Source organism: Chinchilla lanigera, unplaced genomic scaffold, assembly GCF_000276665.1.
Source record: "Chinchilla lanigera isolate Chin_1 unplaced genomic scaffold, ChiLan1.0 scaffold00066, whole genome shotgun sequence".
In the NCBI taxonomy this organism is placed as follows: domain Eukaryota; kingdom Metazoa; phylum Chordata; class Mammalia; order Rodentia; family Chinchillidae; genus Chinchilla; species Chinchilla lanigera.
The window spans coordinates 9144535-9158935 of NW_004955467.1; the positions used below are offsets into that span (position 1 = coordinate 9144535).

A 14401-nucleotide genomic window follows, 5' to 3' on the forward strand; every position below is an offset into this window, starting at 1 on the left:
CTGGGATCCCCCTTCTCCTTTTATAGCTGGTTGTTGCTTTCAGGCCCCATCCCACTTATCCCATCTCTCACCAACCACAGCCCCAAGTCCTATGTGTACCCCAGAACCTGCTCTCACTTTGGAGCATAACGCCAACTCTTAGAGAGCTTCTCCTCAAATGATGTCCAACTCCGCATCTTGGGATCCACAAAATATTCATACACTGTGTCCTAAGGAGGGCAGTGTTGGTTACCAAAGCCTTCTTCTAGCTCTCCCCAGCCAGAGGGGCTCACAGACCACCAGGGACAAGAAAGAGAGCTGGGAAGCCAAGCGTGGGGATGCACGCCTATAATCCCAGCATTCGGGAGGCTGAGGCAGGAGGATCGTTGTGAGTTCGAGGCCACTCTGGGCTACAAAGTGAGCTCAAGGCCAGCCTGAACTGTATAATGAGACCCCGTCTCAAAAAAGACAAAAAGAAAAAAAAAAAAGAAAGAAAGAGCTGGGTCAGCAGGAAGAAGCTCAGGTGGAAGCTGAGGATCTGGGATACCGTGGGTTCTAGAAAAATAGGACAAATGAGCTGGTTTTGAGGGCCCTGACCTTATTGGGAAAGGAACCCTCGATTTCACGCAGGTAACTGTCAATCTTCTTGCGGCCATCCTCATCCACAGAGGCGCACACAGACCAGATCATGCTGAACACAAATGTCATCTCTACCATAGTTGTATAGTTTTCACCATCAGCTGGGTTCACCTGGGTGAAAGAAGAGGACATACCTATAGGGGACGGAGGGACCTGCTTTATCAGGCCAGCCCAAAGGCTTACAGCCTTCCTCCTTTGCTGGTTCTGTTGGGAAAACCACATGGACATCCCCCAATTGTGCATGTTTATCTACAACCTACAGAAGACTTTAGATAAGCACGGAGCACCTTGTTGCTCAACAGTTGACCTTAGCTTCCTTTCTGCTAAGTCTTACGACACAGCTGTCATCTGCCGGTATGAGGCCTGCCCTGGAGAAGTACCCATGGTTATTTAAGGAGACAAGTCCAGGGATGTTTGTGTTGACTTGTTTGTAATTGCAAAAAAATTAGAGATGTCCTAAACATCCACCAGTAGAGGAATGGAAAAAATAAAATGTAAGGTTCTACTGTAGAATAAATAGTACACAGCTATTAATGCAATGATATAAATCTGGCAATACAAAACAATACAAAATTCAAAGCAATAAAAACTTCAAAAATATACTGTTGGTTTAACAAGCATATTATATTAACATATTCTATGTTTTTTTTTTCTTTTTTTGATACAGGGGCTCACTGTGTACTACAGGCTGGCCTTGAACTTGCTTATGTAGCCCAGGCTGCCCTCAAACTCACGGAGATCTTCCTGCTTCAGCCTCCCAAGTGCACCACCACACCTGATTCCCATAGTCTATTTTCTAAACACCACATTTTCTATGGGCACCTACAGACTTGTGTGTAAATACACATTTTTTAAACTGGTCTGGATGACACATGAACACACCATAATAGTTACTCTTGTAGAGGAGGGAGAATCCCAGGATCGCAAGGCAGAAGGAGAACAAAAAGAACTTGAGCTTTACATGAAAAAATTTAATTTTAGAAAGAAAATAAGATCCAATGATTACTTACATAAGTAAAAATTAAGTTTTAAAATATACCTGTTTTAATAGTGGGCACAGCGTATTTGGAGCTCGCGCTCTCAACCTCTGTCCAGGGGCACAAGGAAGATCTGTTCTGGGAGGGTGCAAGGAGCCTCCCTGGGGAGAACAGCTGCGCAGCAGCAATCTCAGCACCCTTCCCACCACCCCTGGCCATCCACGGGAAGCAGCTACGGGCTTGCGAGTGGGATCTCTTGACAATAGGATCTGCATGAACTACAGATAATGTTATATACAGGATGTGTCCAATGCAGAATGCTGGACATGGTCTTAGAATAATCCTCAATCCTCAAAATGTAGGTGGGAAAGTATGGTGAGAATCTACGTCTTCCTATATCCAATCAAGAATCCTTTTTGGGTCTGTCTTTCCAGGCCCACCTCCCTCATGGTCAGGTCTTCTCCCCATGCAGACAGCACACAGACAGCACCCAGACAGCACCCAGACAGCATCTTGCCATCCCTGAGCCACTCCCTGCCCCGCCATTTGCCCGTCCCACCTCCCCACCGCCCACCATGCCTGGCTGAGCAGAATCGGAGTCCTGCGGAACTGTTTGCACTAAGGCTGTTTTTCCCACCTGCTCTCCAGGAGGTGTCCGCTCCCAAGGAGCCCCTCAGCACCTACGTCCTATCCACACAGTACAACTCTGCTCTTCCCATGCCTTACCTTGCAATCCATCCACATATTTTAATTTACATTAACCATACAAGGAATGACTTATACTGCTATAGATCTTAATTGTTGGGTTTGGTTAACTGGCAGTGTCTTTAAAAACAATCTTGTAATTGCTGGAGATATAGCTCAGAGGTAGCATACTTGCCTAAGCATGCATGAGGCTCTAGGTTTGGTCTCCAACACTACAAAATAAACAAACAATTACAAACCATTTCCAGGCAGCAATATAATCTTAGAATAACACTCTTTTTTTTGTACCTGGAATCAAACTTAGGACCTTGCGCTTGCCAAGCAGGCGCTTGTGCCACTGAACTATATCCCCAGCGCTAATACTGATGCAAAATACCAAAATTTGACCCTTACTCTATGATTCTAAACCGAACAAAATCTTTCTAACTATCAGTTAATCTGAAGTTTTCTAAACTTCCTCATTAGATTAGGCTGGGAGTTTTCCCAAAAAAAAAATGGTATTTCAGGGCCTCACATATACCAAAAATTAATATTCATATTTTGAAAAGATGAAGGAAATGAGGAACTGAAAAAACTACCCTCAGCCCCCAGAATATGGGGGGAAACTATACTGAGTTCTGGTATGTATGTATGTATGTAGTATGTACAGTGCTGAGGATGGAACCTGGGGCCTCTCACATATTAGAGCATGAGCTATGCCCCAGCCTTCAACCTGTTCTACTTACAATCCTTAGTCTGGGCTTCTAGCCCAGCACATGAGTACAACACACACACACACACACAGCTCCCTGCCTCGAAGGTCACTGTGGAGGCTTCCCCTTAGAATCTCAGCTCCACTCAAGCCTGGCGTTCAAACTAACGTGGTCCTGTGCAGTTGAGAACGCTTATCTCCTGCCCCTGCCTTGGCCTGGGCCTCCTCCTTACCCCATTCTCCGGCGTGGCTAGGGCCGAGTACAGCTTGCAGAGGGACATGATGCCGCTGTATTCAGGGAGGGGCACCAGCTCGTTGCAGTTGTCTTTCTTAAAGGCCAAGATCTTGCTGATGAGCTTTTCAAACATGCGTTGGAGGGGCTCTACCTCACCCTAGAGGTAAACGAGAAAGAGTTCTTTGCTCATTTGCTTTTGTGTGCCGTAGACCTCCTGGGCAGTCTCTCCTCAATTCCATCATACCTTTGGCCTCTTCTCTAGCCAGGACTGAACATAGGGCTTCCACCCCAGGTCAACATAGTCCGTGTAGACCATCCCGCAGCGCGAGACAGTGGCTGGAGAGGCCACTGCCAGGTTCTCCACTTCAAACAGGAGAGACACCTGAGGATATATTTTCGTCAGAACCTCATCTCCCACTGCCCCCCGCCAGTAGTAATAAAACACCCCAGGACTCTGATGCCAAAAGGGGATGTCTTATCAAGCACAAAGTGTGGCAAGAAGAAGAAGGATTTGAGGTTTATAAATAGTTTGCTCGCTGAAAGAAATCAGAGCCTATTCAAGGTTATCCTTAGGAGAAATCACTATCTGGCCACTGCTGTGGAAAATGGGTCTGAGGTAAGATGGCTCATGAACTCCTAATATGGGTACTATACAAAGTTCTTTTCTGCATAATTAATTGTTCCCAATATCCACGATGGGCAAAGCTATATTTTTCTTCTTTTCTTCTCTCCTCTCCGCTCCCCTCTCCTCTCCTTTCCTTTCTCTTTTTTTCTTTCGTGTGTGTGTGTGTGTGTGTGTGTGTGTGTGTGTGTGTGTGTGTTGCTGGAGTTGGAACCCAGGGCCTCACCATGCTGGGCAAGTGCACTGAGCTCGACCTGTACCCCTGCCTAGGTCAGGCATTCTTTCTCAGTTGCAACCCTCACTGAATTCTGAACACCCTTCCCAGCTCTGTCTTATAGAACTTACTCTTCTCTGAGGATCAGGGTCTTCTCCCGACCCGTCCTCACGCCCTCCGCTGCCTCCTGCAGGGCCCCAGGTAGCATGCACTTCCCCGCACCTGCTCAGGCATCGAGATGCGCTCTCCATTGATCAGGGTCAGCACTTTGTTGTCGTCCATGACAGAATTCATGCTTTCAATCCACAGTGTGTCCACGGGGCCATCAAAAAGGATCCATTTCTCATCGGGTTTCTCATCTTAGTAGCAGGTAAGTGATAAGAAGACCAGGAGAGTTCTCCCCTGGCCCTCCCACCCCACTCTCACTCCTCACTCCCGGTACTTCTGCATTCCCCGGCATCTCTCCCACAGGGCAGCTTCCTGTCCCCAGACTCTCGGCCCCCACCGGTCCTCCAGACTCCCCACTCCCATTCAGATATTTGGGTACCTGCTCCCCTGCCCCGCCCCTTAGATACCTGCACATGCCACTCGCATGATGCTGGACAAAATGCCATCTGTCCATTCATTAGTGTTGAGGTCATATTCCCCGTATAGCTCCCCTAGGGACAGTGCCTTAGGGTTCAACGGGAATTCCTGAAAATGATAGCAGAAGGGGTTTTAGAGCTGCTGGTAGACAAACTTGCCAGAGCCCCCTTTTATTCAGCCCCTAGTCTCTCTCGTCTCTTCTGGGCCTTGTTGGACCTGGCAGGGGCCTGGGAGGGGGCGGGAGGGCCCCCCACCTGCCCATTCTTGCCCCCAACTTCCACTTCCTTCCTGCTACTCCAGTCTGCACCAGTGACTCCACTGTCCCCAGTGCGTACCCTAACAATGTTGAAGTTGGGCTCCCCCGCGCGGCACAGGGAGGACGAGGAGGCCTGCAGGATGCGCCAGGAGGTCGTCTTGCCGCTGCCTGTGCTGCCCACGATCATGGTAGAGTGGCGAGAGTTCTTGGTCTCATACAACTGGAAAACCTTGGTGAGGGTGAATGGTGTGCACTGCAAGCCTCTCTCTCGAATCTCCTGCTCAACAGTCTCCTGTAGCTGAGGGAAGAAAGATCCAGGAAGTGGAAAAAACAGCATGAGGTCCCCACAGGACTTTCCGAACCCCCTCAGTGCCGAGGAAGATATGTCCAAACGGTTAAAAATAACACTAGAGCCCTTTACACTCTGGCACTTGTTCATTTAGGGGGAAGCTGGCTATCACAGTAAGAGACTGGGCTTTGGAGTCAGCCAGCCTGGTTCCTCAGCTTTCAGCCATGTGATCTGCAGTAAATTACCTCTCCCAGCCTCAGTTTCCTCCTGTGCACAATGTCTGACATGTAGCTCCACATATTTTGTCTATTATTCAACAAATATTTATTAAGTCTCTGTGGTATGTAGGAAGCATTTGCTGGGTGCTACAGGGATACAGCTGGAAACAGAATAGATTGCAGAGCTCACAATTTAGTGGGAGAACTGGATTTTTTTTCCACCAGTGCTGGAGACTAGACCCAGGGTCTCACACATGCTAGGCAAGTGCTCTATCATTGAGCTGCGCCTCCCGTCATAATTTTATCAACACTATCATCCAAGTTAAAAAGTAATGCTTATAGAATCTGACCCACCTGGGATAGTTCCAGATAGTGTGACACTTTTAAACACACAGCGCATGCACCCAAATAATTTCAAGTAGATGCAAGATCTTTGTAGTAATTTTCAAATACCACTTTAAAAGGCCTCACCAATATTATTTCCTTCCACTATCTGAGAATTAGTTTTATTGGTATTTGTGTGTGGGGGGGGGAGGGGGTATTTAGTGTCATATCACAAATTTAATGACACACTTTTTTATTTATTTATTCAGTTGCTCTCTAATTTCATCTTTGACCTAGGAGTTATTTAGAATTTCACTGCCTAATTTCCAAACATCTGTGCTTTTTCTCATTAAATTTTATTACTAATCTCTACTGTTTAATTCTATTGTGGTTGAAGATCATCCTCTGTACAATTTCAATCATTTGAAATTTATGAGTCTTACACTTAATAGCTTAGAATATAATCAATTTTGGTAAACATTCCATGTACATTTGAGATGAATATATATCTACAACTGTCGATTAGAATGTTCTATATGTATCAGCTCAAACCTGTTAAAAGCATTCAAATCTATATTTATGAATTTTTAATCAGTTTTATTAATTTCCAAGAGAATTACCAAGATCTCCCACTAGGATTATAAATTTAGTTTTGTCCATTGTGTTTTATAGGTTTTGTAGCTATATTAGTTAATGCACACAAATTTAGAATTGGTTCATACATGTGTGGACACTTTCATTTTGGAAACACACCCTTCAGCTCTGGGGATGCTTCTTGAATTGTCTCAGTATTGGTCCCTCCCTTTTTTTTTGTTTCTACTTTTGGCACTCCTGTTATTTGGATACTATGTGTCCTAGATTGTCTTTTGGATCTTCTCTCATTCCCAGGCTGTCTACTCTGTTCCCAGGAGTAGTTGTCAGCCTGAGTCATCTGCCCCCCTCCCCCCATCCTGTACTGGGAACTGAATCAAGAGGCTTCACATTGAACTACACCCCAACTCCTTTTCCTCCCTACTTCCCTCCCTCCATCCATCCCTCCATCCCTCCATCTCTCTCTCTCTATTTCTTTCTTTCTTTCTTCTTTGTTCTTTCTTTCTTTGTTTGTTTCTTTCTTTCTAGACAGGGTCTTGCTAAGTTGCTAAATTGCTCGGGCTGGGTTCAAACTTTCAACCCTCTTGCTTCTGCTTCTATGGTGCTGGGGTTACGGCAGAATCATACTTTTCAAACAGCACTTCACTGGTGTCTCATTCTTTGAATGAAATGATAGTTGGGGGATCTTGGTTTTTGTTTATTGTGTGCGTTTTTCTTTTGAGATAGGGTACTGCTATGTTGCCCAGGCTGGCCACAAACTGGGCTCTTCCTGCCTCGGTCTCCTCAGTAGTTGGGACCACAGGTGTGCCACTATGCTTAGCCAATGATGCTGGTTTTTAAAAAACTTTCCTTTCTCTCTCCACTATTTTCTTCAGTTTATGTTTTCCCATTTGTTTTGGCATCTTTTGTATTCAGGCTTCCCCCGAGCTGTCTGGTGAGCCTTGATTTTCTGCTTATCTGGGAAGGTAGGGGATAAAGAGCCCAAGAGAAGCTTGACTATGGGGACCTGCTTGAGAAATTTCCCTTGGGATGTCTTGGTCATTCTTGTTGGGCTGGATGGATTCCCCAGAGATAACTCTTCCAGTTTCCTGTCTCACCACTCTGGGAGGTGAGAGATGAAAGAAGGCCAAAAGTCTCAGCAGCCAGTGTGTACCCATTCCCTGATTGCCCCTCTGCAACGGGGCTTGCTCCTGCTGTGTGCTATACCTGGTGGGCCCAGTCTTGATGCCTGCTGTCTAGGCCTCGGCCCCAGGAGGAGGCAGGTCACTCAGGGTCACAGAGAGGGAGATCTAGAGCTTTATCTACTTCTAAAGCAATCGGCCTCTGGCCCTCCTTATTTTAGTTATACCTCATTTACTCTCCCCACCTACTTCCACTTCCAGAAGTTCCCGATCTCACAAACGCTGAGCTTTGTGAAGACCGCCTTGCAATTTTCCCCGCTTTCAGCTTTCTCGGGCTTGCTATGTAAGCCACAACTTGCACATTTGCTCCCCATATTTAAAGTTTAATTGTAAATCTCCTACACCGTTCTCCCTATGCCTTTGGGTTTGTACAATTTACAAATACAAATAAATTTCTCTAGCGCAGTTGTGGACTTCAGTCCACTTGCTTTAGCTGGAGGTCCCCTGTCACTCTATTGAGGTTATTTTTCATCTTTCCTAATTATCATAGTTTTCATTTTTAGAAATTGTATTTGTTCTTTTTCAAATCTTCTTTGTTTAGATCTCGAGTTTGAAGCTTCTCTTTCATTTCTTTAAACATATTAAGACAGTTTTTGCCTTTGTTTTTGGTTTTTTCAATACTGGGGATTGAACTAAGGCCTTTGCATTGAGCTCCACCTCCAGTGCTTTTTAATTTTTATTTTTTTGAGGCAGGGTCTTACTAACTTGCTAAGTTGCCCACGCTGGACTCAAACTAGTGATCCTCCTGCCTAAGCCCCTGATAGGCCTGGGGAAAACAGTTGTTTTAAAATTCTGTACCTATTACAGAAGTCTGGAGTCTACATGGATCTGATGCCTCTCCTCACTGTTTCTCTGACTTCCATTCATAGTATGTTTCCTATGAATGTTGTGATTTTTGACCATGAGTTGCCCATTTTCTTGGACTTTTACCTTAGGAGTTCTTTTAGGCAAAAACTGACAATTTCATCTCACCAGAAATAATTTGCTTTTGCTTCTACCAGTCACCTGGGGGCACTAACACCCTAGAACTACTTAAAATTAAAATCTAAGCTTGAGGGTCTTTTTATTTACACAGTAGAATAAATTATGACCATAAGCAACATGGCTAAGAAATCTCAAAGGAGATTTTACCCCTTTCTTCCACCATCAGAGGTCAGACAGGACAGGCAAGTTTCATTTCTGTATATGTCTGAGCGGTAGAGTTCCCATTCTCCCATTTACCGACCCTTGAGATCTATGTGGCACTGTGTTTTCCATTTCACCACCAAACCTGGGGGGCTGTCCTCCATCCCCAGTGCCTCCTGTTTGTCAGAAATTTTCAGGGAAACAAAAGGCAGCTTTGCAATCTAGCTACCTTTCAGAGTTCCTGTGTTTACTCCTCCACTGCCAAACCTTGGAATTCTTGCCAGTTTGGCAATGCCTTAAAAATATATATTTTGGGGGCCAGGGATATAGTTCAGTGGCACAGCGCCTGCCTTGCAAGCACAAGGTCCTGAGTTCGATTCCTGGTACCAAAAAATATGTATTTCTATGTTTTGATCCTGCACTTTAGTGGTCTCAATTGAAAGGATCATTCAGGATACTTGAGACTAGCAGAATCCCAGAGGAGAAAGTTCTTATACTTTTTACAATTCCTTTTCCTCTCCCCAACTGCTTTCACACCTCAAAGGGCTCCCTACCGTCTCTTCTCCCAATTCTCAGAATGAAGAGGAGAGGAAGGGACAGCTAGTGGGCGTACAGAAAGTGGCAAGGCCGATGGATTATAGGTCTCATAAGTCCTATAATTATAAGTCCTGAGCAGGTCAGTCAGGAGGGCAGGGAGGTGGGGTGAGAAAGCGGAATGTTTGAGTAGGTCTCTATCATTATAAACAAGGAAGCCTGGTACATCATAAATAAGTAAGGGTGAGCTTTCTCACTCAGTCACAGCTAGTGATGGCAGAATGAGGCCTGGGAGCCAAGTTTCCTCTTCCCATACTGCACATTCATGAACGAAGTCAGGAAGAATATTAAAGGGCAAATACCTTGCCATAGTCAATGACGGGCAGCTCAATGCTGGGGAAAAGATCTTGCACAATGGCGTTGAACAGTGGCACATCAACTGATGTTAGCTTAGGAATATTCATATCTCTCATTGAGAGCAGCAGAACCTGGATGGAAAAGACGGAGACTCAAATTTGAGGAGCTAGAACCTAGGTGCTTGTGAGACCCTTCACCAAAGGGCTTGAGGACAGGAGCCAAGAACAGATACGCTGGAGATAGTTCTTAGCAATATAACGGGCAGAACTTGGGCGATACAGGGAACAAGGCATGAGAGTAGGAATCTCAATCTGGGTAAAGGAAAGAGCTGGAAAACTTTAGTGATGGCGCATAGCCGTGGAGACACTGGAGGCTGAAGTCCAAGGGCCCTTCTCCCTGGTCTACCTCTTCATCGCTCAGATCCGGCTGGAGGCGGCGCTTCTTGCCAGCGTAGCGCACGAGGGAGGTGAGGGCGCGGAGGCCGAAGTCATAATGGTCCTGCTTGGAGAGCTGCTGCACAGCCAGTGAGTAGAGTGTATATACTTTCTTGGCAAGGATCTGAAAAGCAGAGGAGGAAACAACCTATCCCATACAAGGCCTGCTCTTCATCAAAGGACAGTTACAGATCCAAGAAGCTAGGTCAGGGACCTGATGCTTCTGGGGGTTGCTCTACGGACGAGGCTCCTGAGACCTTGTGACTTGTGCTATCATCAGTTAGGGATATCATGGAAAGGAGACCTTTCTCCTCTGAATTCTTCTGCCTTCACCTCCTCCTGACAAATGCCTAAGTTCCTTATAGGAAAAGCTGACTGAACCTCCAAGGGGTTTCTCTGTCCAGGGAATGATTATGAAAGGGAAATAAAATAATTGGAGGGAAGAGGTTATCCAAATACCTTGCAGTTGCCAAAGCCCTCCCCAAAGAGAATGATTTCTGCAATAAGGGTAGAATCAGGCACCACCATGGCAATGGGACGGAACATGGATTTAAGATTTTCAGGAAGCTCTGTGCGGCCAGCATAGCCTGGAAAACAATGCCATTTACTTAGACTCCTTGTATTTCCTTCGGCTTTCTTCCCCAACCCACTTCCCAATCAAGCCTACTTTGCCCGACACTTGGTCAATCCTTAATTTTCTCCCTAACTCCAACAAGGTTGATTCCTCTCTAATCCCAGCCCTGGCTCTTCCCATTCCGCTTTGGTCTTATTTCCTCTCTAGCCTTTTCCTTACTTTCTGCATGGCCCTGTTTCAAACTGAAAATACACAGCTGCTGATTTCCCATCTCTCCAAGTTCTATGTATAGCTCACATCAGTCCTAATAGAAATCACAGCTGTTTCTTTGATTCTTTCGGGACCATAAGCCCTTCCCTGCACCTGCACCTGTTCTTCCCCGGGCCCTTCCCCCAGACTTGTTACCAGGGCACTGTAGTGAGAGATTCTAGGCCTCACACTTTAGGAGGATTCTCCCATCTTGCCAGGTAAACCAGAATTGCAATAAGAGAAGGTAACCAAGCCTTAAAAGACTAAGGCTACCTACGGACACATAAGTAATTAATGGTCCCTTCACAGAGAACAATAAGATAGCCTCCTTGCCCCAGAAAGGACAAGCTGGTGTTTATTCTTTTTTTGCCCTTTGTTGTCATTAGCCAGATTTCTCCTGGCTATCCATTTAAGAAGGAAGAAGATGATACACAGGTACCTGCCCTGGGTATCCAGTTCTCCCACCTAGAAGGACCATTTATTGCTGGGACCTACCAGGATTCATGGTAATGAAGATCCCACAGGACCACACCAGATTTATTTCAAAGCCCTCAAAATAGAAGCGGGTGAGGCTGGCAGCCAAGGCAGAGAGGATGGACAGGATCTGCTGGGCGACCACTGACAGCACCTCGATATTGATACGGTTAAATTCATCAAAGCAGCCCCAGGCTCCTGTCTGTGGAGGGAGGGAGACAGCGTCACTGGGAGAAAGATAAGTGCCCCAAGACACTAGAGAGCTTGATTAACACACTCCTCCTTCAAATGTTTTTGCATGCAGGGTGGCCCTCAAAATATGGCAAAGGCACCAGAATAGCACTGTCACAGCTTCTGGGCAGAGGTTTCCATCCAAGAGGACAGATTGGGACAATGGTGGGAAAGACATGGCTGAAAAAACTGCAGCAGGGAACTTGTATGCCCCAAGTATCCAGCAGTTGGGTGCAGGATCTGACATAATCCTTACATAATCTTTTGATTTTGCAAATGAGCAGCATGAAGCATGGAGAAGGGAAGAGGCTTCCCCAGCAGTAAGAATTACCCAAGGTAATGCCATGTCATAAGCAATAAGGCACCAAAGCAGACCAGGTTTCACTTGATTTTCTTGGGACTGAAAGATATGTGAAGGGACTTCTGGGACATTGTGCCAGGATACCGACCTGGGCCAAGCCTGAGTACATTCGGCCCATGGATTTATAGTCCAGGCCTTCAGAGCAGTTGACCACAATGACATAAATGCCCAGGGCCTTGCCCAAGTCCTTGACAGTCTCTGTCTTCCCGGTGCCTGCTGGGCCTTTGGGGGAGCCCCCTCGATGCAGGTGCAAAGCTGTGGTCAGTGTCATGTAACACCTAAGAATTGAGGACAGGCCTCTGGTCAGACTCCTGGAAGCCAATCTCAGCTTCGTAGCCTCCACCCGAGCCACCTCATTCGACCCCCAGGGCAGACCTGTCTGTCAGAGGGGTGATGACCAGCCGGCCAGAGTTTCCCAGGTACTCGTAGCCATACTGGAACTGCGTGTTGGTCTGGCGGATCACACAGTCATCCAGGTCCTGATGAGAAAGGACAGAGTGAGATGGAAGTGAGCTGGAAAGATGAGCAGAGCAGCGAGAACGGCTAAGAGCAGCGCTCCAAGAAGGAAAGGGGCTGCAGGGAGACCACAGCTTCTGTTTAGAGTTAGGAAGAAGTGGGTTTATGGCCCAGACGGAAAGAGGGTTTCACGTTGCATATGCACTTTGATCCACAGCAGCAGCTGCCTGAAGTCTTCCTGGGTTGTGACTGCGTGATATACGTGATATACGCACTGCCTGGAACAATTGCTTGCCACCTCTGGATTAGGAGGTGGGATGGTGTGGGGAACTGGGTTAGGACGCCATAATAGGACTAAGGATTGGGTTAGGATATTGTTACATTTAGACATGGTGAATTTAGTTAAAGCTTTAGGATCAGTATTAGGGCAAGAGAGTAGGGAGTTGTCCCTTCTGGCACCTTCTCCCAGTAGAACCGAAGCTGGCTGAGCCAGTCAAAGGAATTGACATCCATGAGGCCACTCTTGTAAAGCTTCTCCAACACATCCCGAGCATGAATCTCTATTGTCACCAGAGCCACAATTTTAAGCCGCATGATCTTGGTCAAGTTTCCCCTGATGGCTTCTGAATACTTATTCAGTATTGACACCTATGGGATTAAGCAGGAGGGAAGAATAAACAGCAACACAACCAAAGCTGAATCACACCTCACCTCAACTTAATGTTGTACCTTCCACCCAAAGCCCATCCCTCCCACTAACACCCCTACACCCAGCCTTGGCACAGGAGGGCCTAGTTCTGCTCCACACCAAACTCTGCTTAGTGGACTTCTGTCACAAGTCACTCTCCTTCTGACCCTTTTGCAACAACAAGCTTCTCTCTAATTCCTACTCTAGTCACCACCCTTCCGCCAATTCCAACTCCAGGCCTATCGCATACTGAAAGAGTCCCCCACCTGCTTCTTCTTCATGACCTTGAGGATTTTCTTGTCAGCCCGCTCCTTAGCTGTCAACAGGCACTTGGTTACATCAGCCGTCCACTGGATCTGACTGGTTGTGATCACCATCTGGGTGAGTGCAGACGCTGAGTCCAAGGCCCTGCCCTAGGCCACCCATCCAGCCCAGCTCCCAAGCTCCAGCCCCCTCCGGAACTAGGTGCGCATTATGCTTGATCCATCCTAGAGGGTGGGGCGCGTGCCTCAGGGCAGACCCAGCACATAGGGTACCAGAGCCACAGCCCAGAAGAGAGGCAAGAAATCTCCATTTTGTGAGGCTCTAGAGTCTTCCCACTAAAAAGGAACTCCTTCTTAGTGCCACCTTTAATATTTGCCACTTCTGTTGGCCCCAGCTCACCTGGCCAGCCCACTCCTTCACCCACTTGTCCCTCTTGTTAAGGAACTTCTTGAGAGCCAGGCGGCAGTTCCGGAGAAGGTCCCTCAGGGTTACCCTCATGGTCCGTTCCACGTCCCCAAGCCAGGACTAGGGAGAGGTAAAAGATCAGAATGGCTCCTTCAGGGTCGGTCAAAGTCCCCTAAAGGGAAGGTGCTTGAGAAACAGCATGAATGTGCAACAGCAGGTTTGGGTCCCCAGTGGAAACAGAAGCCAGGAGACAGAGTATCTGATTTTCAGAGAGACACCGTGATTCAAGGTCGAGGTTGGGGCTGGGGATTTAGCTCAGCGGCAAAAAGCGCCTGCCTGGCAGGCGCAAGGTCGTGAGTTCGGTTCCCGGTACCGGAGAAAAACCAAAAAAAAAAACAACAAAAAAAAAAAAAATCAAGGTCGAGGTTATAATTGCCAGGAATGGTAGATGAAGATAGGGGGTAGAGGAGCAACTGAAAGAGCAACTAACATCCCTCCAAAGAGGTGTTCTGTCCTCACAGAGCCAAGCAAACTTTCTGGATGGAAGCAGAGCTAGCTTGATTCTTAGACCCTTGCCACAACTCACCTCCACAGGCCCTTCTAAGAGCACCGGGTGGAGGAAGTCAATGTACTCGCCATCGCCCGAGAACATCCCCACAGCTTCCCACTTGCTGCTGGGACCCCCCATCTGTGGAAAAAGAAGTTATTAGTGAGTTGGCCTGCCTGCTCTTGGTAACGGCCTA

General features: G+C 46.9%; 1 protein-coding gene across 4 annotated transcripts in view; it reads right to left on the reverse strand.

The window, feature by feature from the left end:
* Dnah2 (dynein, axonemal, heavy chain 2) overlaps window positions 1–14401 on the reverse strand; it is a 103853-nt gene that overhangs the window by 37446 nt on the left and 52006 nt on the right. For 3 of the 4 annotated variants that reach the window (XM_005399455.2, XM_005399456.2, XM_005399457.2), the window contains 18 exons: window positions 14245–14346; window positions 13653–13778; window positions 13256–13366; window positions 12761–12949; window positions 12221–12324; window positions 11934–12123; window positions 11275–11455; window positions 10416–10543; window positions 9928–10080; window positions 9528–9653; window positions 4983–5201; window positions 4638–4755; window positions 4285–4421; window positions 3471–3608; window positions 3225–3383; window positions 1658–1873; window positions 577–729; window positions 118–209 (listed from right to left, as the gene is read on the reverse strand). In XM_005399455.2, the coding sequence (XP_005399512.1) occupies window positions 118–209; window positions 577–729; window positions 1658–1873; window positions 3225–3383; window positions 3471–3608; window positions 4285–4421; window positions 4638–4755; window positions 4983–5201; window positions 9528–9653; window positions 9928–10080; window positions 10416–10543; window positions 11275–11455; window positions 11934–12123; window positions 12221–12324; window positions 12761–12949; window positions 13256–13366; window positions 13653–13778; window positions 14245–14346 (2642 nt within the window). The remainder of the gene's footprint in view (window positions 1–117; window positions 210–576; window positions 730–1657; window positions 1874–3224; window positions 3384–3470; window positions 3609–4284; window positions 4422–4637; window positions 4756–4982; window positions 5202–9527; window positions 9654–9927; window positions 10081–10415; window positions 10544–11274; window positions 11456–11933; window positions 12124–12220; window positions 12325–12760; window positions 12950–13255; window positions 13367–13652; window positions 13779–14244; window positions 14347–14401) is intronic. The other variant, XM_005399458.2, reaches the window with a different exon arrangement.